Source organism: Ooceraea biroi, chromosome 2 (assembly GCF_003672135.1).
Source record: "Ooceraea biroi isolate clonal line C1 chromosome 2, Obir_v5.4, whole genome shotgun sequence".
Classification (NCBI taxonomy): Eukaryota; Metazoa; Arthropoda; class Insecta; order Hymenoptera; family Formicidae; genus Ooceraea; species Ooceraea biroi.
This window is the reverse complement of record NC_039507.1, coordinates 8,628,511-8,650,981: the sequence shown is the minus strand read 5'-3', so window position 1 is coordinate 8,650,981 and position 22,471 is coordinate 8,628,511. Positions and strand designations below refer to the sequence as shown.

The following is a 22,471-nucleotide window of genomic DNA, read 5'->3' as shown; positions in this document are numbered from 1 at the left end:
CGTGCGAAGTGAACAGATAAGGTCTCGCTTATCGATATCATTGCAAAGAGTGCCTTCTCTTCCGAGGTATGCAGTCATTGGAGGTGAACGAGCCGGGAGGAACGATACCGACTGAACTTCACTGACCCGTGTAACATCCGGACGGCCTCTCCCTATCTGTACTTTACAATCGAGGGTTTTATTGAAATCCCCCAGCTCTCACTCTCTTTCTCTCGCTGTATAAACTCCGAGAGACATTTTTATCTGTCGGATAAATTCTCGCAGGTCCTCGGTACGTCTCGTCCCGGCACCGCGGGAAAGAGCGGTAAAGAATCTTCACGAGAGGGTGGTCGGGAGGGATGAAAGAAGTAGGTAGGAGGATGAGGAGGAAAAGGCGGTTTGGACGGCCCGGAGGGTTGGTGGAAGGACCGACACCAGCTTTGCACTCGGCGAGGAATTATTGGCGCGATATGAAGGGACCGAAGTTACTGCTGATAAACCGAACGTACGCTCGAAAATCGTATATGAGCGTTTCTCATCGAATTTATGCGGGGCCCAGCAGAGATTCTTCGATCGGTTCGAGCACGGACTCGTGCACAAATAATTTATCGGTCGTTCGCGTACCGCGCGATCACTATGCTATTGATATATCTCAGGAGGATTATTATGAGTGTGCAATATGGACATTGTCGTCAAATATGGACGGTATGTCGCGATTGACGATAATTGGATTAACAAATGCGGTAATTGGATTCATAAAATGGGTGACGGCGTGATTGTAGTAATTGGATTAATAGTTTACCGGATTGCTCGTTGCAAGGATTCACTTCTTGCTTTCGATTTAATCAAATTTCCTTTTTACGAAGATATATTAGACTTTAAGTCCCACGTTCGATTACGTTTAAAAAATGATTCCCTTTTCAGAAAGGAACAAATAATGTCGCAGAGCCATTTTTCTCTCGCTGTTACAATATGTCCTTTTAGATTCTAAATTTATATACGTTTTTTGAATATATTTCTACAAGTGTATGTTGTAAATAAAAACACGCAAGATAGTTTGAGACGCATATTTAATAATCGATGACATTTGTACGTTTCAAATATGCTACATATACTCTCTGATATACGACTTTACGTCATGTAATACGAGCATTCCATCAAATGAACTTTGTTCGCCGAAAAGGATCATTCAATATGTATGCCAAGTTATATAGCATTTCCAAAGTGGAGTAAGACGCTATTAATAAACGCCAATCCCGTGAAATAATAAAAATTCCAACTCCATTTGCGTCTATTATTCAACATGTAATTATGCGCAAAATGCTTTTCGCGTCCATTTTCATTAGAATATTTTGAACGTAAATATGAGACTATTAGTTTGTTGTGTACAGATATATTTCTCGATTCCTCTTCGAATAGTCCATTAGTGCACGCCAAAATGGAAATTCTTAACGCAATTAGTTGGAAATCTGCTTTTGCATTTCGTCGGCATCAATATCAAGTGTAGATTCCTATTTTCGTGGCATTTCTGTGCCACCGCGTGCGCAAATAACGCTTTCGAAGTAACGGATCGATCCTCGGGATGTCAGCGACTTGGCGCAACGTATCGGCTAAAGTGTCGCCTATCTGTTGCAGATGCAAACCGTAGGACGCACGTCGTCGCGACGCAGACACGTCGTATCCTCGAAAGCTTCTGCTACTGGCAATTTCGCAAATGCGCGAAAACGCATCGTAAACGGCTCGCCGCCGTTCTCCTTTCCTTTCATCTATTACCCGCCTGTTTCGCAAACTCGTTCTTTATATCCTAGAATATCCATTAGCAGGCCGCTTTGCGAGCCGAGCTGAAACTTCTCTGAATCGTCGCCGTAAGTGAACCACAACGCTGCGTTCTTTTAGATTATCCGTATAATTCTGGTACGGGCCAATTTTTAAACATGATTAATATAGTTACGAATTTTATTTGCATATCTAAAAATATTCTCAATGATTTAATTCTGTATTATTAAACTACGCGAAAAATTGATTACGGAAATCATTTTTAAATTTCGGCCTTCTGAAACATCAAACGAAATCGCACGTAATTGAATTTCCCAATATGTATAAGTACGTGGTACACTGTGTTCCAAACTGCCGCGAAATATATTGTACACGAGGTGCGAGGAATTTAGGCTTCAGATAAAACGCGGCGTACGTGTGCGAGCAGGCGCGCGTGCAGCTGCGCTTATGCCGGGAACACGCCGCGCCGAACTGGGAAATTTTCCGCGTTTATGCGCAAATTCAATTCGGGACTAACGCACGTGGGGACTATAAATATCAATTGCCCGAAATATTCAGCGTGATATACAACTTCGGGACGCGCGCGACAGACGATGCGACGCGCCGCACGCGCAAGCGCGAGAGAGAGAGGAGGAGAGTTGCACACTGAATTTATAAAGTTTCCCGTGGCGTCTTCGTGCACGGCACGATGTGCATGAGCGAAGATGCATTGCAGTTGATCCGTAGCGTTTCCGGTGGTGATAATGGCGCGTTAACAAAGTTTGTAGGGTGCCTCCCGTTGCCTTTAACGCGTCTCGTTTTAGCCGCTTGTTTTAGCGCGGACCACACGTGATCTTGCACTCGCATTCACATAGATTTAACGTAAACGTAGACTTTCGCACACACCTGTAACAATGTTGCAGTCGCATGCGCGTGGAATTCAACGACGATAAATTATTGCACATAACTTGGTAAAGATAATTATGCAACGGCGCGAGCGAATCAATTTACATTCTGAGAAATAAATTTGAGCGCGCAGTTCACCGAAGTGTTTGCGCCTGGGAAAGGCTTCCATTATATGCGATTATGTCGTTATCGTTAGGTTCAAATATTCGCGAAACAACAATAATGCGTGCCGGTTGCAATCCGGCCAGGCTTAATAATTTGATTAATTGCCATGGACATACATGTCTCCTTCTATGTTTAATTTGAATTAATTCTCTGGTGTACGCCGACTGCTAGTTGTGTTGAATGGCCATAAAAGATCTCGTGGCTTTGTTCAATTTTATGAACATATCCGTTTCTTATATATCGACTTGCCGAACAAGGAGATATTTAGTATAATCGAGAAGAGAAATATTAGAAAGATTCACGTGCGGTCCACGTTCATTGAATCTTGTTGAACATTTCATTGAAGTTATTGTTTATTACCGTTCTTAACTTGATACTGCGTGTTTTTCAGTTTATTTTAAAGACCAATCAATTTAGTTTTTGCTTACGTTTATCTACTGTGCATCGTAAATGATTAAGCTCTTTTCCATTTCTATCTATACCATTGTTATTTTGTTATGTTTTATCACTACAAAGTTTTATTGTATTATTGAGATACGTCAAAACAGTTCAGACATTAAAGTGCAAAATATTTTTTATTGATATATAGTATATAAAATAAATAGATGCGACGAATGTCATTCAATAGATTTGCAATTTATTACGTAAATTTCATTTGCAACGATGTTACAGCTTTAATTGGATATCCTATACCGGAAAAATGTTCCGATTATCTATCTGATTATCTTTCCGATTATCCTAATACTACGATTATTCTCAATTAATTTGGTATATCAATAAGATAAAAAATCTGCCATTAATTTAAGTGGCATACAAAATGCAATACATTATAGAATATAATGTTGCTTCAAGAAGCGACCGACTATGTTCGAGTCATGAATACTTTAGATCGCACGGCGAAAAGTCTAATTTCTGATGGTGTTCCCGTTTCGTGTTCGTATATGAATATAATGTCTCGAGCGTGCTATCCTTCTTGAACCAGAAACGAAGGCAAGTCTGTGAGGGACATCTATAATTCAGGTTACGAGTGTGGGGCAGCGGAATCGGGAAATAGCTCGAACAAAAAGGGAAAAGGAGAGAAAGAGGAAGAGGCGGAAGATAAACCTGGAATAAAAGAGAGAATGGGCACAGAGAAATGGCGAGAGAATATCGCGCAAGAAAGAAAGCGAGATGGAAACTATAAGGGTAACACGATGGGGACAAGAAGAAGAGATGGAAAAAAGGAGAAAAAGAGAACGAGAGAGAAACGGGACATGAGCGCGCGTTTGGAGGTCCAAGTGCGTCTGAGAGGCCAGTAATTTCTTTTTATATCCATCCGGCTCGATCCGAGCAGTTGCTTTTCCACTTTCAACCCTCGTATTTATCGCTCGCGGCCTTAACGCTTTGCTGGAGATTGCGCGACAGAATTACCTCGTCATAAGATATCGAAAACGAAGTTTCTCCTGCCCCTCGCGAGGATGATTCGTCCGTCGAGCGTTTTTATCGGTCAACGTGTCTGAATCCTGCATACATCTGGCTCGAGAATGGAGACACTTGTGTCTCATCAAAACGATCACAATCACGAAGTTCCTACTCTTTCTTTGCCGAAGCGTAAGAATCATATGGCAGTCGAATGAACGAATTTTTCAAACGAGATATCTGTATTCATCGATCATCTTTTTCTCTGAAGAAGACAGACATTAATGCCCCGTGTCTATATTTCTGTTCCATTCTCAAGGAAAAATTTAAACTGGACAGACATTAAAGTCGTTTATATGGACCATGAAATTGAATCAAGTAAATTTATGATATTGGAAAATGTATTTGTCATTTGTATTTGTCACAAAATTTAGAATCATATATTAATGATGATCGATCGGAGTAGTATTGGCACATTTGAGGGATAATGATGTTATATTGTGGATGTATCATTAAATCATCGCATTGCATTTTGTCTTTTAAATGATCTGAAAATATATGTATATATATATATATATATTGATCAGGCAACCATCATTAAATCAATGATATGCCGCTGTCGCTCGCTTTTTGCCGTTACGTCCTATTAATGTTGTACACGAGTGAACTGAATAAAAGCGACCGCAATTCATAATTATTGTGGCCTCATCGTCGCTCACTCACTTAAATTACTAGCGTTTTATTTCGTAACACATTGACGCGAATAAAATTAACGATCGCATCCGAAATACGTTCGCATGCAAATTTACAAATATGTAACGTCGATGCGAAATTGCGAAGCAAGATTTCGCATCAATATGCAATTGGCTAAACCATCCCTTGGCAATCTTCCAATTCGATGATTCCATTCAGAAACGACATTTGCGGTATTTATGAGAACGTAAGAGAAAGTAACGAGCAATTAAAATACATCGATATAGCTGCAATAATAATGAGCGCAGAATAGATGAAAGAAGTTCGAAATTATATGGATGAAGATGGACGAAGCTTGAGCATATATGTATACGTGTCCACATGTACACATATCGATTATGTTGCGATGACGTTAGAAGCCACACAGGTTTAGCTGATCCAATATGCATAGTATCGTCTCGAATTACAGAGACAGAGATACCGTGCGATAAAACGATCCGCGGAAAATTGTACCGAAATTTCTGTTTTTATTAAGAGGAATCATATCATGTTCACCCAAAATTGACGAGCGTGAAGAAATGCGATATCTGGGACAAAAAGTCTCCATATAACAATTTAAATCGACACCTGCATGTCATAGCGAATTGAAAAGCCGCATTCAAGTCGTTCGTGCGACAACGATGATCATGAGGAAAAGCGAAGAAACACGCGATGCAGAATGAAAGTTTAGTATCTCGACATCTTTGCACGAGTATCGTGCGAGGCTGCGGACGTCAATATCGAGCGCATGTGCTCTTTGTCGCGTTAGTTCGTTCTATCGTTGTAATGAACGACATCGGAAGCCAAACAGCGTACCTGTAATCATCCAACGTTTGATCGTCACTGAGGCATACTTTGCGGCACGACATAACTAATGCAGCGTTTCTATTTCCCTATGCACATATCCCGCGCACGTGTGTACAGCTGCATAAGAGCTATCGTGCTCATTGTCAAATAACGCTGGGGCTCCCATGTAATCAATCAATCATCGCGATTGTACACAAATAGAAAATGGACAACAAGTCCATTTATCTCCTATCGATCGCTGATAAACGCGCGAATAGAGGAGAACACTGAAAAACCATTATAATCTCGACAAATGTGAGTTTCGAATTTAGAGAAAATATTACTACAGAAAATCGTACCTCCGCGCCATAAAAGTCGCGTCACCATCATCCCGAATAAATATTGAGATTATTTATTATGCATATACTGTTTTATATATGTATTTGCATTATTTATACGTTATGAACACGTCGTGTTAGCTCTTTGCAATTTATCCTAATACCTTGACAAAAATCTCTTCTGAATACTGTATTTAAAATAAATAATTTTTGTACACTAATTTACGAGTTTTTATATTCTTTTTTAGAAAGGCATAGAATTTCCTCTATCGATTCTGATCACCGTTTCGAAAGAAATTCAGCCATTGTACGACGAGCTAACGTGAAGATTAGCGATCATCGTGCCTCGCGCAAGATAACAGGAGAGAAAGAGAAAGAGAGAGAGAAAGGCAGAAAGAGAGGTTACGGGGGCTTACTTTATGGCGTTTGCGACAAGAAATCGTCGCCAGGATGAACTTTGAGGGAGAGGTACTTGGAGGTTGTTACGACTACCTACCGGAATGGCTGTTCGATGCCCGAAGTTGCGCCCGAGTAGTACTTTTACAATACGAGCCCGTGTCGCGGTAGGTATGTAACCGTGTAGCGAGTAGCGTGGTGCACTTGTGCGTACTTCCGTGATTCCCGTAAGTTTAACGCGTGTTATCGCTAGTAATATCTGTCTCGGGGGAGCTAACTTGCGACATCTCCATCCGGTTTATTGCGATTCGATTGCTGCTTATCGTGCAGGCAGGCGCACAAAGGATGCGAAGTTTCCTTCGTTAAGGATCCCGCGTAAGTCCGGAATGACTTGCCGGGGGCGTTCGATAGGGGATTGTCCGATAGAATTTTATGAGGAATAATTTCTCCTCTTTCGCCTGTTCGCCTCTTTCGATCTGTCTTTTCTTTTTCTTCTTCTTCTTTTAACAAGCGCAAATAAATTTTGATGTGTTTGCGAATTTACATGCCGGATGTCATTCGTTTGTTTATTTAAAGAGCAAGACATTGTATATTTTAAGAAATGTTAATTTTTTAGGATATTAAAATACGCGTATGAATTGTTTTTCGGAATTATTCAATATTGAGATTTGAGATAATTTGTACGATTAATAAAGATATATTGCATTAAAATATATAATTTTAATCGTGATTATTTTTGATTTGTAAGGCAAGTTTTGCAATATATTTTTGCGAGAAAGCAGTTCCGCAATAAAACGCAATATGTTTTTAATACGTTTTTTAATACATTATTTTTAATACGTGTAAAAATCAGGTGCTCAAGAAGTCTATCGAGATTGATGAAAAAAATGTTATGCATTTTCATATTATTCCGCATTTTTTGCATTTATTGGCAAAAACTTCTATATTGCAACACTAATTGGGAAAATTGAACGTAACAGATAGCAATTTAATTGGGCGCCATACATGTAGACAGGAACTAATAGGAATAGAAGCTTTCTTCATTACGTTGGAAAAAGAAACTCGAGCAGCAGCAACGCGAGTAAGCTTATTTAATCTTGTTACTTTTCTCCAAGTTTGTTCTTCCGAGTGCAAGCGAACTATCTTTCATACAGCGCCAAGTAAACAATCAAGACATTTATGTGGATCGATAAGTGAAGGAGCGCAGATCAAAATCTTTATAATCAAGAAACTCAGAAATACGTGAAAAATACCGATATGTGTAAAATTCTCATGTTGAAATATTTCTTCATCGTATGCGATGTAATTTCCAATGATAAAGATATATTGCAATTCGCACAATTATGGAGTTTCTGTTTGCGGCACAATTTATGGACAATTTATTTATATTACAATATTGTTAACATAATTAAAATACTATTAAAAACTGAACGGAAAGTTAATAATGGTAATTTACAATTCGGATTTACGTTTGGTGTGTAAAATATCAAGAATGACAAAGACAAAGAGAGAAATATTTGTACATATGCACTAATATTATCATTGTAGACGTCATATTATAGTATATCGCATTTGATGGTAAATGTATTTGAACATCATTACTGTGAACATAATTTTCCGTATCATTCGTGCATACATTTGCATCATTTGCAGATTAGTTTAAGTATTTGTGCAAGAATTAATAATCATCGCGTAATATGCATGATTTTCTCATTTTATTTATATATACTTTTGCATTGTTTGCATTACAAACATCATAATCATTCTTTATGATTTGTAATTCTAATATCCTATAAATTAATTCCTTTAATTATAGATATTGTTTACAAAATAAATAACTTTTGTGCGTTATAACTGCATGAAACTTAAAGGAAACTATTTTTACATAATACTTATTTTCTGTATCTTACAATTAAAATTAATGAGCAAAATTCCTAACTTTGATTAATTAAAAGAAAATATTCTCCATATTAATATAAGGTTTAGTTTTTAACTCTTGGGTCATCAGCTTTTGAGGTAGAGAATTGAAGTGTAAAATACAAAAATAAAAAGGAATGAAATATTTGAAATTATTCTAGGTCTAGGTCTTATTACTAAGTAAATAACCGATCGTTAATCAAGGTACGTATTTGGTTTCATTTCTGTATGCAAGTATATGAACACAACGGCTTATTATTATTTAATATCTGTTATTCCAGTAATACGTAATAAATATATTTGTATTTTTTCAACATGAAATGCATGAAGATGGATTATTAAATTAAATTAAATAACGCTGGCAAGTTAATTTTATCTTATATTTGTGCATTAAAACAGAGATTGCATTCCACAATTGTTATTTATATTTGTTGTTCACATCGGGGAGAGATTTAAAAATAACATTATCAAAAGTATCACGAAAATATTTTTCTACCTTCTAACAAACATCTTCTCGGTAATTTATCGATAAAATACAATGTTAATGTCAGTCTTTTATGCAAATATGCGCATCATTGTGCTCGCCGTGTACCACGAAACATTGTTTAAATTCAATAACGTGCACGCAATCTTTTAAAGCTATTTTCCTTCACGGGCATCAAGCGATCAGTAAATCACACACCTGCGCCTCTCTCAAACTCTCGGCATAGCGTTAGGATGTGATGGAGCTTGGCCGCTTTGATCTCAACTAATCAAGCGAGTAGCGAATATGTACATCGAGCCACTACAGACTCTCGACCTAATGATCCATCATCGATGCATACATCAGACATCGAAGTTAACATGATCGCTCGCTTCGTTGTGATCTTAGCAATGCGCAAATAATTAGACGACACGACGCTCATGAAGGGAAATTAAAATAATCCAGTCCAGTCGTACATGTTACGTTTTCGTGAAGTCGCGTATTCAATTTGATCTTATGATCGATATGATCACGTTAAAGTTAAATTGCCCTTGATAAGGTAAATTCTACAATCGATATAGCGAATCGAGTAATTGGTAACGGAGGTCGCTTTTAACATACGTAGTGCATACGTGTGCGATTTCCAGGCACGCAGTGGATCAGAAGGATTTAATTATACTTCTAATTATATAGCATAATTGACATTTCACCTTAATCGATCCTGAGATACTCCGCGCGACGTTCGTTTCGATGTTTCGTTCGATATACATGCTATTGATTCGCGCTCCAGTTTCGAAATAAGATTTCACGCGTAATTTCCTAACGTAATTCTCGTCGCGTATCTATCATTGGCGTTACTTAGGAGCGTTTGTATCGGACATTTGTCTTTCGTGTACCAAGCTGACAGGGTCGAATACACCGCCGGCTCTTTCCGCTTATGCAGCACCTCGCAAAGAGTACAAGCGGCCCGATTCGTTCCGTGGTTGACCCGATAGTATTTCTTCCATTGTAGGAAGCTTTGATACCGCCTCAGATCTTGCGAGAGATATTTCAAGTACGCGGCAAGCTCCTTCGGGCTCTCGAAGTCCAAGGCATTCACGTAGGAATTCGGCGGTGCGAACTGAGTGTAGTTGGCGCCTCCGTAAACCACCGGGACGACGTTATACCTGTGAGGATATCGATAAGAGGACTCCCATTATTACTTGATAATACTTTCGCGCAATCTCGATCGTTTATCTTGCGCGAAAGAAATGCGGCGAACTGATAAATCGAACAAGATTGACAATCTAAGAACAATCAATTCAATCACGATTAGAACAATAATCATGAACGTGAAAAGAGAGTGATGTGGAAATTAACAAAAATTTAATTACGAAAAATGCAATGTTTAACGGTCATTACACCACACGCGTCTTGCTAGGAAAAGGAAAAGAAGAAAATAGTATATCCGTTACGGTGATGAAATTACTGATAATTACAAAGGTGCGTTGTCAGTGTGATGACTCGCAGATAGCGAGGAAAAACGCTAGTTAAATCGTCTATGTTCTCGCGCACTGGTTGCGGATAACGATCTCGCGCGTGGTCTGAGGCCGCGTGTTATTACCCGAGCGGGTTCATCAGCTTCTCCGTCACGTAATCGTCGCAGAAGGAATTCTCGAAGGACAGGTAGAAAAAGTAGTTGGGCTCCACCACGTCGCTGAAGCAGTCCTGGCTCCTGCTGCAGCTAAATGCGCCGCACCTGCCGTAGATGTCGACGCCTATGTGCTTCGACAGCTCCTTCACGTACTCTAGCCGGCCACTTTTGGCCTTGCAATTGCTTACAAACCAAGTTACCAGCTTGCTCTTACCCCTGACGACGTCCAATATCGCAGACGGCAGCTCGTCTACCGGTTCCTCTGCACCTGCGAAAACTGATTAGTTCGCGCGTATCCGAGGCACGTTATACGCGAGAGAGGACATGCCGTGCGAGAGTTCGTCGGAACATCTCCCGCGACTGGAAAATTAGCGTTTAACGGAAGATACGAAAGATAGAAATAATGTGAGTACGAGAATCACATAAAGTATCTCAAGTTATCTGGTCTGTTTAAAGGCATTCTTAATGCATTGCTTTAGAGTTGCATCATTTTAGAACTTTAAACCATTCCAAGATATATTAAATTTTAAGTAACACTTCGTCTGAAGCAGTATTTTCATGCATTATAAAACGGTACCGAGCGAGAAAAGATATACAAAAAAACATTACTTGTGCCGTTCCAAAAGGCGCTCCAATCAGCGTCCCTTGATGGCGCGACGAATTTGCCGGTTTTCGTATCCTCGATGATGCCATAGGTCCACGGCACGTCGCTGTCGAGCCGGTACGTCATCGTAAGATTGAAGTAGTTCTCGTCGTACTTGTCAGGCACCGCCCGGTTGGCCGGACTCTCCAAGTTAACATACACGTAAAGCTGCCTCGTCCTCCTCCTCTCCGGCATTTTATATCCGCTAAGTTCGTTACCGTGGAAGAGAATCGCGTCGTAGTCTTCCACATTCAAGTAGTCTCGGTAATTAAAGACCTTGCACTTGTTAATTGGACAGTCGCGGAATACGTCGCCCTCGCCGAAGTAGAAGTTCCTGTCGCCAAACAGCGTGTTCCACAGCAGAACGGTTTTTATGCCCGCCTCCTGGTAATCTCTCGCCCGGACGAATCTTTGGCTGGCCGTACTGGGTACGTTGCCATCCCCCATGAAACCCACGTCCTCCAAGTAGTTCATGTGCAGCTTGAGGAACGTGTCCTGGATGTCGAAGTTGCCGTAAAACGCCAGGAGGCAGACTGTCAAGATCGACGTCACGGTCACGCCGACGAAGCAGCACGATCTCTTGCTCATGGTCTTACGAGTACCTTCCGGAAGAAGAAATGCCGTTCGCATTTCTTGCGATCACGTTAATCGCTGATGTCGCCGTGCCGGCTACAGCGCTGCGCATTATCGTCGAGCACTCGACACGGTGTATTACCGTACCTATAAATCCGTCGAAACACGGGTTTCTGAGTCGCGTTCCGCCGCAACGGTCCGAGATACCTTAACGTAATTTGTCGAATCTCCGTCTTTTTCCACCGGTTTATTCCATTCGATGCAAATTTATTTGTGCGTGTGCGCACACGCGTTCGCGATTATCATGGCTAAACGAGCAGGAGAGAGTCTTGCGCGAGTAATCTCCGGGTAGCCGTAACGAGAAGGATCGCTGAAAAACTGGCTTGGATCACGGAAGAGACTTCTCTCCGGACGATGCCGTCCGGAGAAATATCACGAGCGCACTCGCAGCGAGGGTTTTTGCAGCGGTCTTCATGCAGATGGGAAGGCAAGTCGCGGGAGAAAAACTTCTCCGTTTAATAACTTTGATTTAGTTGCCCGCTACCATCTCGGGGAGACTTGGAATGGAGAATTATTCAATGTTACGTCGGGACAAGGCACGTTACACGAAAGGCAACCTCGTCTCGTTCTCGGTACTTGATCTTACGTGCAATCACGGCATTCCGTAACGATTACTCCCGGCTGGTAGCGGCGATTCAATGATCCTTTCTCAGAGAGTAATTTGACTTTAAATTGTAGCGTACATCGTACCGTGAATAAGGTGCGAGACGAGCCAACCGACTCGACAATCATCTGATGCTCCCGTATTTCTATTTGCCAACGTGCAGGTATCGTTTTTTATATTTAACCGAGTAAGTTCTCTTGATTGAAATATATCGCCGAGTCTTCATTGTCGAGTCTTCAGCGGAGCACAACTCTAGAAAAGCGTTCTGCGGATTTCCTCCTTATAACACATTGCTTATAACACGTTCGTATATTTCGTATATTTTTGACGCCGGACGTCTAATTCGCATTTATGCACGGTTAGTTCCTGGCAAAGCTCGTCGAAGATCGAGAGAAAGTTCCGTTAACTTGACACGGTATCTGTGCGTGAGAAGAATAGTGAGATATTTAATGATCCGCAATGATCAATTTCATGAGGAAATAACTCATCCCGTCATCCGTTATTATTTTCCGTTCTTCCTACTAGCAACAAGACAATGCACGATACGAAAAGTTCTGCACGTCGAAGTTGATCGCTCGTTTAAACTTTAACGGTATCAAACAACCGAATGCCAATAATCCGAGATAATAAAATATTGCAAGCACGCGAGTGCAATGGAAACATAGTGCAAACGGTAAAACATGATCGTAGACGTTCGCGAAGACGTTCACATCTCCGAGGAAACATGGCATGTAATCAGCATGCGAGGCCGGGCAATTAATTTACGACTTGGGATGAAAGGGGCCTGAGATGAAACAGGAGAAATTTTCAGTGACGAATAATCGAGTTCTTTCAAAAGGGATCGCAAACGTTTGATGTTCTTTCGGAATAGATGTTCTATCCGCTCGCTTTGTCCGCGTGCAGGCAGATAACGGGCGAAAGAAAAGGAGGATGTGAACATCAGGTTTCGTTTGATTAAAAATTGCTCCCTTATATTATTGCTTGCCAGCATCGGCATGAATGGAGTCCTTCGTCTACTCGCAGCACGGAGCGAGTGCTTTAATCTCTCGCGATCGCGCGTTGCGTAGAATAAGTAATGTTTCAGACGAACGCAGTAGGCTCACCTTGCGTTACATAATGATTAATTAATAATAGTTTCATGGCGAATATTCATGCTCATTTACGCGATCAAACACGTGTATGCGTGTGATCCGCACGTATTATGCATCGTGTCACGTTGGTCGTGTATTTCGCATTTTAGCAGCACGATAACGCACCCTCAGAAAGGATTTCTGATAACAAGACGAAAAATATTCTTGACTAATTTAATCGTATTACAAGTATAAAAAATATGAAAATAAAACAATTTTTAATTTAAATCAGTAATTTCTATTCTTCTCTCTCGAATTAAATAAGATTGTCTTACTGTCTTGAGACAAGAGTAACATGTACAAATTTATGCTTATATATATTCTTGTATGTAGAATAATTTGATATTAGCGCCACTTTACAGTAGGCTTTGTCGATGTCGACGCATCATTTTCTCACAGTCGCTCGTCGACTCGGCGCTTCTGCGTCCTTTATTCCGATAAAACGGCCAATATTTATGTGTTGCAATCGAAAATCGGGAAAGTGTTTCTGTTATTTACAATGCAAGAAATATTAAAAGATATGGAAATGTAAGTAAGTATATACAATATACTTACTTGAGAAATAAGATTCGAGATAAGACATTTCCATATCTTTTGCACTTATTCATTGTAAATAACAGAAACACTTTCCCGATTTTCGATTGCAACACATAAATATTGACCGTTTTGTGCAGATTCTACAAATTCTCTTATTACGAGTTACAAGAATAGAATAAGATGTCTTTTGGATCTCACAATATTCTTAAATCAAGAATATTTTGAACTTGCTAGAAATTTTTATCTAAATCCTTCTGAGAAAATTAATGAGATAGCACGAAGATTACTTTAATCTAGATTTTCGAATTTTCTATTCAAGATTAAAATATGCTTCTTTTCAATAATAAATATGATTGTCGCTATAGCGATCTTATTTTATGATAGATTAAAGAGTAATAGCATTAAGTCCAGAAATCTTTTCTGTGAATGCGATTATCACGGGAACTTCTGACCACAATTGTGTGTCACAAGGATGCGAGGATCAAGGTTTCTAAAATGAAGCGGCTTGAGAAGTCGCGCCTGCGTCGAACTGGTCCCTCGTAAATATATATGTCGAGCAAATCGCACATGTGTTCTTGTGTTCATCTGTCACGAGGATGACGTTGAATTCATCACCATCGACCGTGGCTGCTCGTGATCGATTAAGCGTCGGTTTCGCTAACACGAGTAAACCATCGCGCTGACACTTATTCCCAGACGTTGCGTCACGAATGCGGTAGGTTCCGTGCCGGCGATTTGGGGTCACGGCTTTCGCGGTACGTGAGCCTGCAAGCACCGGCGATTACATTGATAAATTGCAGCGTCATATTGTGCGCGGTTCAGCACAGGTAATTAATCAGTAATTAACCAGTAATCAGACATTAACGTGACCGATAAGGTTTTTCGCGCGTGTCAATCGCGGGGTGATAATCAAAAAAACGCCTCGACGAAACGCCGAAGCCTCGTCACTGCTTCGTCAACCTCCGACGCTTTGCGTAATCGCGCCGCTATTTTAATCCGCGCATAGATACGCCGCCGTTATGTGACGAATTCGCGCGTTTGGCGCGCTTTGCGTGCTCGTCTCTCGAGTTTTCGACTGTGCAGGTTTCCGTGCAACCTCGCCTGTTGTAGCTTTTTCGATATCAGCCCGGACGAGTGCCCGATCAATTCTTTCACGTCGCGACGGAGGTCGTGCCGTTGCGTCGCCACCACGAGGTCTCGCCACGGTACTAGCCACGCTTTCGCACTCGATCGCGCATCATCGCGTGATTAAGCGTCCCGTCCAGCGATCGCACTACTCGCACAATCGACGTTTCGCGAGATCGTCATCGGAGACGCAACAGCCGGCCGCGTGATCCAGTTGCCATGATACAGCACAAGAAATAACTGCACCCACGGCTCGCTGCCTCGAAAGTTGCAACTCGACTGACTAAACGGAGCGCGTGGACTATAGTCCGTGTCTAACTGTAGTCCGCAGCGTATCTAGTCCAATCCAGACCGGCCTCGAGCGGGATCGCGTCGGCGAGCGGGAAAAAGCGGTAAAACGCTCCGCAGAATTCGATGAGCGTGGAAAATTGCGCGCGCGCAAAAAACGCCACTCTGCACGTAATTGGAGTATCATATGTCTCCCTCCCTCGCTCCCACCTTTACGCGATATGTATTACGTTGTCTTGCGTAAGTATGACGCTACCACGACTTCCCGGCGCGATTTTATTTCGCGACTGTCCGAGCCTCCACCCACGCAGACACTGCGGCGATCATTTTCATGTCGCGATGCGGAGGAGATGCGTCGCTATTATTATGCAAATGCCGTGCGGTTAATGACAAGTTTATGTATGAGTAATGCGCGGCAATCATAAATTGAATGTATCAACCGGCGATACTCTCATGCATATAGAGCGAGCAGCGCTATTATCGTTTACCCTTTTCCTTTTCTTCTGTGTAGAAGAGAGATGCACGTAGTCTTAGTCATGTAATATTAGTCACAATCACACCGAAGCATGCGCATTTGCTCGATTTATTTTTATGCAAAAGACTGATTGCATCGTGTCAGCTCTAACTACTGGATTTATATGTATCGCGGGAACGTAACATGTTAAAAACTGAGCGCAATCGGTTCACTGAAAATTCTCTTGAAGAATTGACGACTGTGAGACCATACATATATTCGCAAAAAGTGGATATTTGACAAAAAAGTAAATATTCATTTAGGAACTGTTTTCATTATCATTAAAACGCCGTGTGCTATCATTATGCACGATAACGAGGCATTCGGTGCGTAACTACGTGCAATAAAGTAACCATTATGATTAAACAGCATTTAAAGATATTTAATATCAAACTTTAGTATACAATTTTTTAATGTAAAAATATTTAAATTACCGATTTTTTTGGGGTTGAGTTTGCTTTCTGGTGTGCATGCTAATTTAACAGATTAGTACCCAGTTGCACGCGTATCAAATATTAATCTGTTAGATATTTGAAAAAATTCCATCAAGGTAATATGAGCGAAGTTTTAATGAACAAATAATTACATTTGTTAATATCGTAACACGTGATGTACAGCGACTCCGCCTGCACATTATGAATAAAAAAGGGCCTACTTCCGTCTCATTACAGGATAAATATGAGCGTATTCGCAATTTTAGCTAATGTACCGGTGATTAATTAATTGCTGAATTAATTGCATACGTATTTAGATCTTCGCAACATATGGCTGCATACCGAAGTGCGTTTATTCGCGCGAGTACAAGTAAATAATGTGGAACCATAATTCACTTTTTACGTGCGCCATCGCAGCGCGCTGATACAATCTTATCTGCGATTCAATTTCGTTTCAATTCAATTTCGATGCGGCCGCGCACCGCGGAGTCTTCTATTAGCGCGCGTATGTACTTCGAATACGTCACTCCCTTCAGAAAACGACGAAAACATCAATGGAATTTCACGGGAATTCCCCGTCGCATCGAAGACTCGATTATTCTCTTACATCGCTTTTTGAATTTTCGACTTATGAAACGGAGAAGTAGTTTCATGATCGCGGCTTTAATCTTGGGAATATAGAAATTTTATCGACGCCTCTTCACCGAGATTGAAATTTATACAGTGCAGGTTGCTCGGAGAATTACGATGCTCCCGATTAAAAGATTCTCCTGAGGAAAGCAAAACGGCTTGGCGGTATATAAGTTCGGTCTTTATGTCATTCAATCGTAAACTTTGAAGCTTTTATAACTCGGCCGAGCGACCGCGTTTTCGTATAACACGCCAGAGAGAAGAAAGATGGAATATAGGGAGATTGCGTGCATCGGATATTCCATTTTATAAAAAAAACTCCGAAATTTGGATAAACTAGAAATAGGTATATCTGCGAGTGAAAAAACAGCGGAGCAATTAGTTAATTAAATTGAAAGATGTATTATCTTGAACATTCAACCAAGTTAAATGTGCTTAATTAAGTTTTATAGCTGACAAGTATTTATCTGTTTATTTATCTGTTTTACTGCGCTTCAAGGGAGTGCAGGGAAAACCGGAACATCTTTTCTGAAGGTCGATTGTCAAGCGTAGCTTGCTCGAAAAAAGAAAGAACTCTGATATGGTTTGATAGTCGGAAGGACTTTTAATCGATTTGTTAGCAGTAAATGTGATACAGACGAGATGGGCGATATGCAGCTCTACAATCTAATACGCGAACGTACAATCGCAGTCGAAAGAAGCTGTGAATTTTCTGTTTAAGGCGGATGATCTCTAATTATGTAAGTTGAAACTGCCTAATATACCGCGCATACGGAAAAACCTGACGGGATGGAGTGATTTGTCTCCGTCTGTTTGTCCGTTATCAGCGAGCTGATCCACAATTCAAATAACAACACACCGTATCTTTGGTATATTCTTAATTCTAAATTCCTAAAATAAATGATAGAATCCTAAATCCTAAATAAATTATAAAATAAACGATATTCCGTGAAATTCCTAACGAATTTGGAACAGTTATGAAGATGATAAAAGAAGTTGTTCTCTAAATGGTTAATATCAGACTTATTTGTTTTAATAAAGTCCGATTACTTAATCGATTATATACTTACATTATCAATCTGTCAAATCTGTCCTGCTAGAAATCTAATATTTATGGATCGAAGAAAACGTTTTATAAATTAAATTATAAATTGAAAAAGCTAATATCTTATCTTGCTCGAACTAATCTCACTCGGAAGGTACTTAAAAGCCCTTATTTAATTTGCAACGTGTCACGAACGAAACGTCAACATCCAGTTCCTGTTAGACTTAAATCCCCGTACGTACGTTCGCTCAACGTTAGCTTTTTAATCGGTAATTTCACTTGATTTCGTCGCTTAAGCCACTCGAGCACGAGTAACATTTGGACCAGTCAACGCCAGAAAAGCCGGGGTAATTTGTCTTTCTTGACTAAATAATAATCTAAATTCGGAACTCGACCTTGCCGTAGCTCCTCGCATCCGGAAGTTCTCCTGGGAGTTCACCCCGGCCACCACACCATAAAGCTAGTCGTCGACGTATCCTGCTACCGGAGACGCGCGAAGCTTCCGAAAACTTGGTTCGCACTGAAATAGCTTGCGCTACGTTCTCTCAGAGAGAAAAAAAGTAAGAGAGAGAGATAACACTGTACTCTTCTATTAATTTCTTTCATTACATACTGTAGGACTTCATAACGGCAGTCACGATACTACGGTACTCTTCCGCAAGTTAATTATACGAAACTTTTTATTTCTTTCGTGCCTTTCGCTCGCGATTTATTCTTTGTCTTCTAAATTAAGAAATAAGATAAATTTGATGCAAACAGCATACATTTACAGTACGTGGAAATAACCCGAACGTAAATCAAATGGAAGCATAAAATCCCAGTGAAGGAAGATAAGGTAACGCTTCCATGAAAATCTTATTCACTCCGCCATCATTATCATTAACTCGCTTTTCTTTTACATCATAAATACGCTTAATAATGTCAATGTCGGAATAATATCATGGCCCATATTCAGAACGTGCTTCTAAAGATGTTACACGTATATTCGATAAACAAAATAAAATCAGAGCCCTAAGTTTATCTTATATGTATTATATAATACATTAATGCTAATGGTATAAATACGATAAAATATTTTATCGAGTTAGCTTACAATAATACAATATGTACTAGAATTAACAAAGAAATTAGAGAGACTAAGTAAGTCGTCGTGATACATTTTTTCGCGGAATTGTAATTCCTCGAAATGGCTTTATCTTAATAACTGCTCGTCAACGACAATTTATGTAATATCCGGAAGGGAGGATATTGTAATAATAATTAATCGAGGCGACTGGATGAAGAAAAAAGAACTTTACGTGGCAGAAACTTCAGCACACTACTCATGTTACCGTTCTATACACCGGATCCTTCGCGACTAACTGTTTCGATTCTCTTTTTTTCTGAGACGCGCGACACCATCGTAAGGGCCACCGCACAAGCTTTTCCGTAATGCGTTACGTTACGTTAAGTACTGACCTCAGACTTAAACTCGTACGTAATCTTAAACTTTAGTCAACGCACAAAGAAAATCGTTACCGTAAGACCGGAACGTAATGTAACTTAACGTAACGATTTTCTTAAATCTAAGGTCAGTACTTAACGTAACGTAACGCGTTACGGAAAAGCTTGTGCGGCGGCCCTAACTCGTAACCGCGACGAGTGCAATGCAGTCCCCCCGCGCCTCATCGCTGACAAAATATCCTTAACATGCAACTTAATGCTATAACAAAATAATACGTGCGACTCTACCCTACATTTAATAGTTCTTTTTGGTCATTCTCAACATAGAGTGAATCGAAACTGCACACACAAGAGAAAGAAATACAATATTTTAGGTAGAAGAGATTAGATAACCAAATGCACGTTTATCGCGAGTCGTTTGTCAAGAGATACGGCGATGAGATTCGAAACGCTAGCGGCAGGCTATCTTCGCTGGAGTGTGTGTGGAGGGTGTGTGTGAGGATGCGCACGGACTTCCGGTCAGCGCAATGTCTTCGAGCGGAATTGACGGTTGCCCCCTTCCAGTCGAGCAACCAGCCAACCACCCTTCTACTTCACTCTCGAGTGCACCATCTCCGAAACTTTTTCGGTAAAGTCGCCGATCAACGGGCACCCGCGTGCCATCCGCCTTCCTCTCCTTTTCAGCACCTTCGATTTCCTCCGTCATGACGGTCGACACTGACCAACGCGTGTTTTACCCGCAATATCGCCATGGAGTGGCAGTTTTATCAGGATATCGACAATCCTTGCTTTCTATTATTTTTATCTTATTTTTAATTATCATATTTATTTGTCGAAAATGAAACTCATTGAGATATGGAAGCTAAAAATTGCTTCAAAATGAAAGTAAAGCCGAAATGACTGATAATAATTAATAATGCGATAGATGGTGTACATATTATAATTTTTTATTAAATTAATAATTAATTAATAATTAATAATTAAAAAATTTCTCTCTTTTTCTTTCTTTCTCTCTCTGAACAAAAGTTCAAACGTTTCAATTTTGCTTGGATTTTCTTCACAAAAGTCAATTAATATTATTTAATCAGTTTATATTATTTGATAGAATAGAGTGTCTGAATTACAGTATTAAATTGTTGATCGTTATCTCTAAAAGAATTCGTGATATTGTCCAGTTGGAGCGTTGAAATTAAAAGCTGCATGTTGTAATTTGCAACCCGTGTTTTATGTGACTTCGTGACAAATCTCGCGTAGTTTCGAGCGCGTTATGAGCTCGATTGGAATGTCCTTTGACGAGTATCAAAGCGTCAACGATGCCACGTTTATTAAAACGAAAGTCAGGAGCGTGACATTCGTCAAGCGAACGGTGGATTTTTGCTGACGGACGGCTCGCGACGCTATTTAAATTTTGGCGCATCACGCCGGCCGATTCCCTCCATGTTCACTGCGTTGTTTAAATACAAAATGCCTTGTGGTTTTTGCGGTTGCACGCAAAGTGTGAAAGAATATGGGGGATTATCTGGTGACAGTTCGGTTGGGTATTCCGGCATGCCTGTGGCGCAATGCGCGAGAATAATAATGATAAAAATATTGCGTGCGTTTAATATTCTGCGGGCACACTTTTTGCAATCTCATGGCTGTAACGATATACGCGTTTTCGTTTCATTCTAAACGAGAAGTATCGTCGCGATATAAATTTAAACACAAATTTTGCGATGTGCTCGCCTGCATGATAATTGGTCGCGTTCCGCACGCATGTGTGTACCTGTAAAAACTCGAGTGCGTGCTCACACATATATACACGCGTGCGCGTAGATGCATGCATACATATGTACGCATAAAACGAGTAGTTTAAGCGTATCGAGATATTTTACGAATATCGCGCGTAAGCTTCGGCGTAACATTCGCGAGCGGAATTATTAACGTGATACGTAAAATACGTGCTTCACTTGTAGCCGCGATACCATAAATTAACTATTTTTTTCTCCCTTCCCCGATATCTATGTCGTGCGCAATACCGAGTTGTGACTTAATCTCGATGCTGGACTGCGGTGCAACGATTCAAAACGCAATGGACTTTTAACGAAACATGCAGTACATTCTACATTCCCGTTTACATGGCTTTCCTTTGTAGCGTTTTATTCAGATATCACCTGCGCGTATCTCGTATCCAAATATGTATACGAATAAATAACTGCAGAATGCAATCCATTAATAAGAATACGGACAGCATATGATGTGTTCTAAAAATTCGCAATTTATTAGGTTGTTCATTAAGTTCTGCGGTTTTTTTGCCCTAAATTAAAACATAAATCTATTGTACTTACATACTTATTCAATCTAGAATGTATTGTCCATCTTGATCGACCACCTTCTGCCAACGTTCTGGAAGGGACATAATGCCGCGTTTGTAGAAGTCGCGCGACTTCTGCGCGAAAAAGTCCTCCAAGTACGTTTGAATATCGTCCACTGAATTAAAGCGCTGCCCGTCGAGATTGTTTTGGAGTGACCGGAACAGATGGTAATCCGACGGCGCAAGGTCTGGGGAGTACGGTGGGTGCTGCGTGACTTCCCAGCCAAAGCGCTTCAACTTCTTCTTGGTCACCAAAGCAGTGCGTGGTTTGGCGTTGTCGTGGTGGAAGACAACGCCCTTCCTGTTCGCCAATTCCGGCCGCTTCTCCGCCACTGCCTGCTTCAATTTTTCTAACTGAGCGCGATACTTCTCGGCGTTGATGGTCTGACCGCGCGGAAGCAGCTCGAAGTACAGGACGCCTCGCCAATCCCACCACACACTCAGCATCACTTTCTTCGGATGCAAATCCGCTTTGGCAACCGATTGTGACGACTCGCCCGGACCGCACCATGACCGCTTGCGTCGAATGTTGTTATATACCACCCATTTTTCACCTCCCGTGACCACCCGTTTGAGAAAGGCCTCCAGCGAGTTCCATTTCAGCAGGGATTCACAGATCATGAC

General features: G+C 40.7%; 2 protein-coding genes across 14 annotated transcripts in view; one reads left to right on the top strand and one right to left on the bottom strand.

Annotated features, from left to right (window-relative positions):
* The window catches only part of LOC105276811 (lachesin), a 278,627-nt gene that overhangs the window by 135,977 nt on the left and 120,179 nt on the right, over positions 1-22,471 (top strand). The window lies entirely within an intron of this gene.
* On the bottom strand, positions 8,149-15,739 carry LOC105276810 (alpha-(1,3)-fucosyltransferase C). Of its 5 annotated transcripts, none has more exons than XM_011334730.3 (5): positions 15,639-15,722; positions 14,468-14,780; positions 11,078-12,767; positions 10,439-10,736; positions 8,149-10,001 (listed from the first exon to the last, which is right to left on the bottom strand). In XM_011334730.3, the coding sequence occupies exons 3-5, from the start codon at positions 11,739-11,741 to the stop codon at positions 9,641-9,643; spliced, it is 1,323 nt and encodes a 440-aa protein (XP_011333032.1). In that variant the 5' UTR covers positions 11,742-12,767; positions 14,468-14,780; positions 15,639-15,722; the 3' UTR covers positions 8,149-9,640. The 5 variants fall into 5 exon arrangements, with proteins under 5 accessions (XP_011333032.1, XP_011333028.1, XP_011333029.1 ...); XM_011334726.3 differs by lacking the exon at positions 15,639-15,722 and adding an exon at positions 13,452-13,619 and having other exon boundaries at positions 14,468-15,610; XM_011334727.3 differs by lacking the exon at positions 15,639-15,722 and adding an exon at positions 13,452-13,619 and having other exon boundaries at positions 14,583-15,610.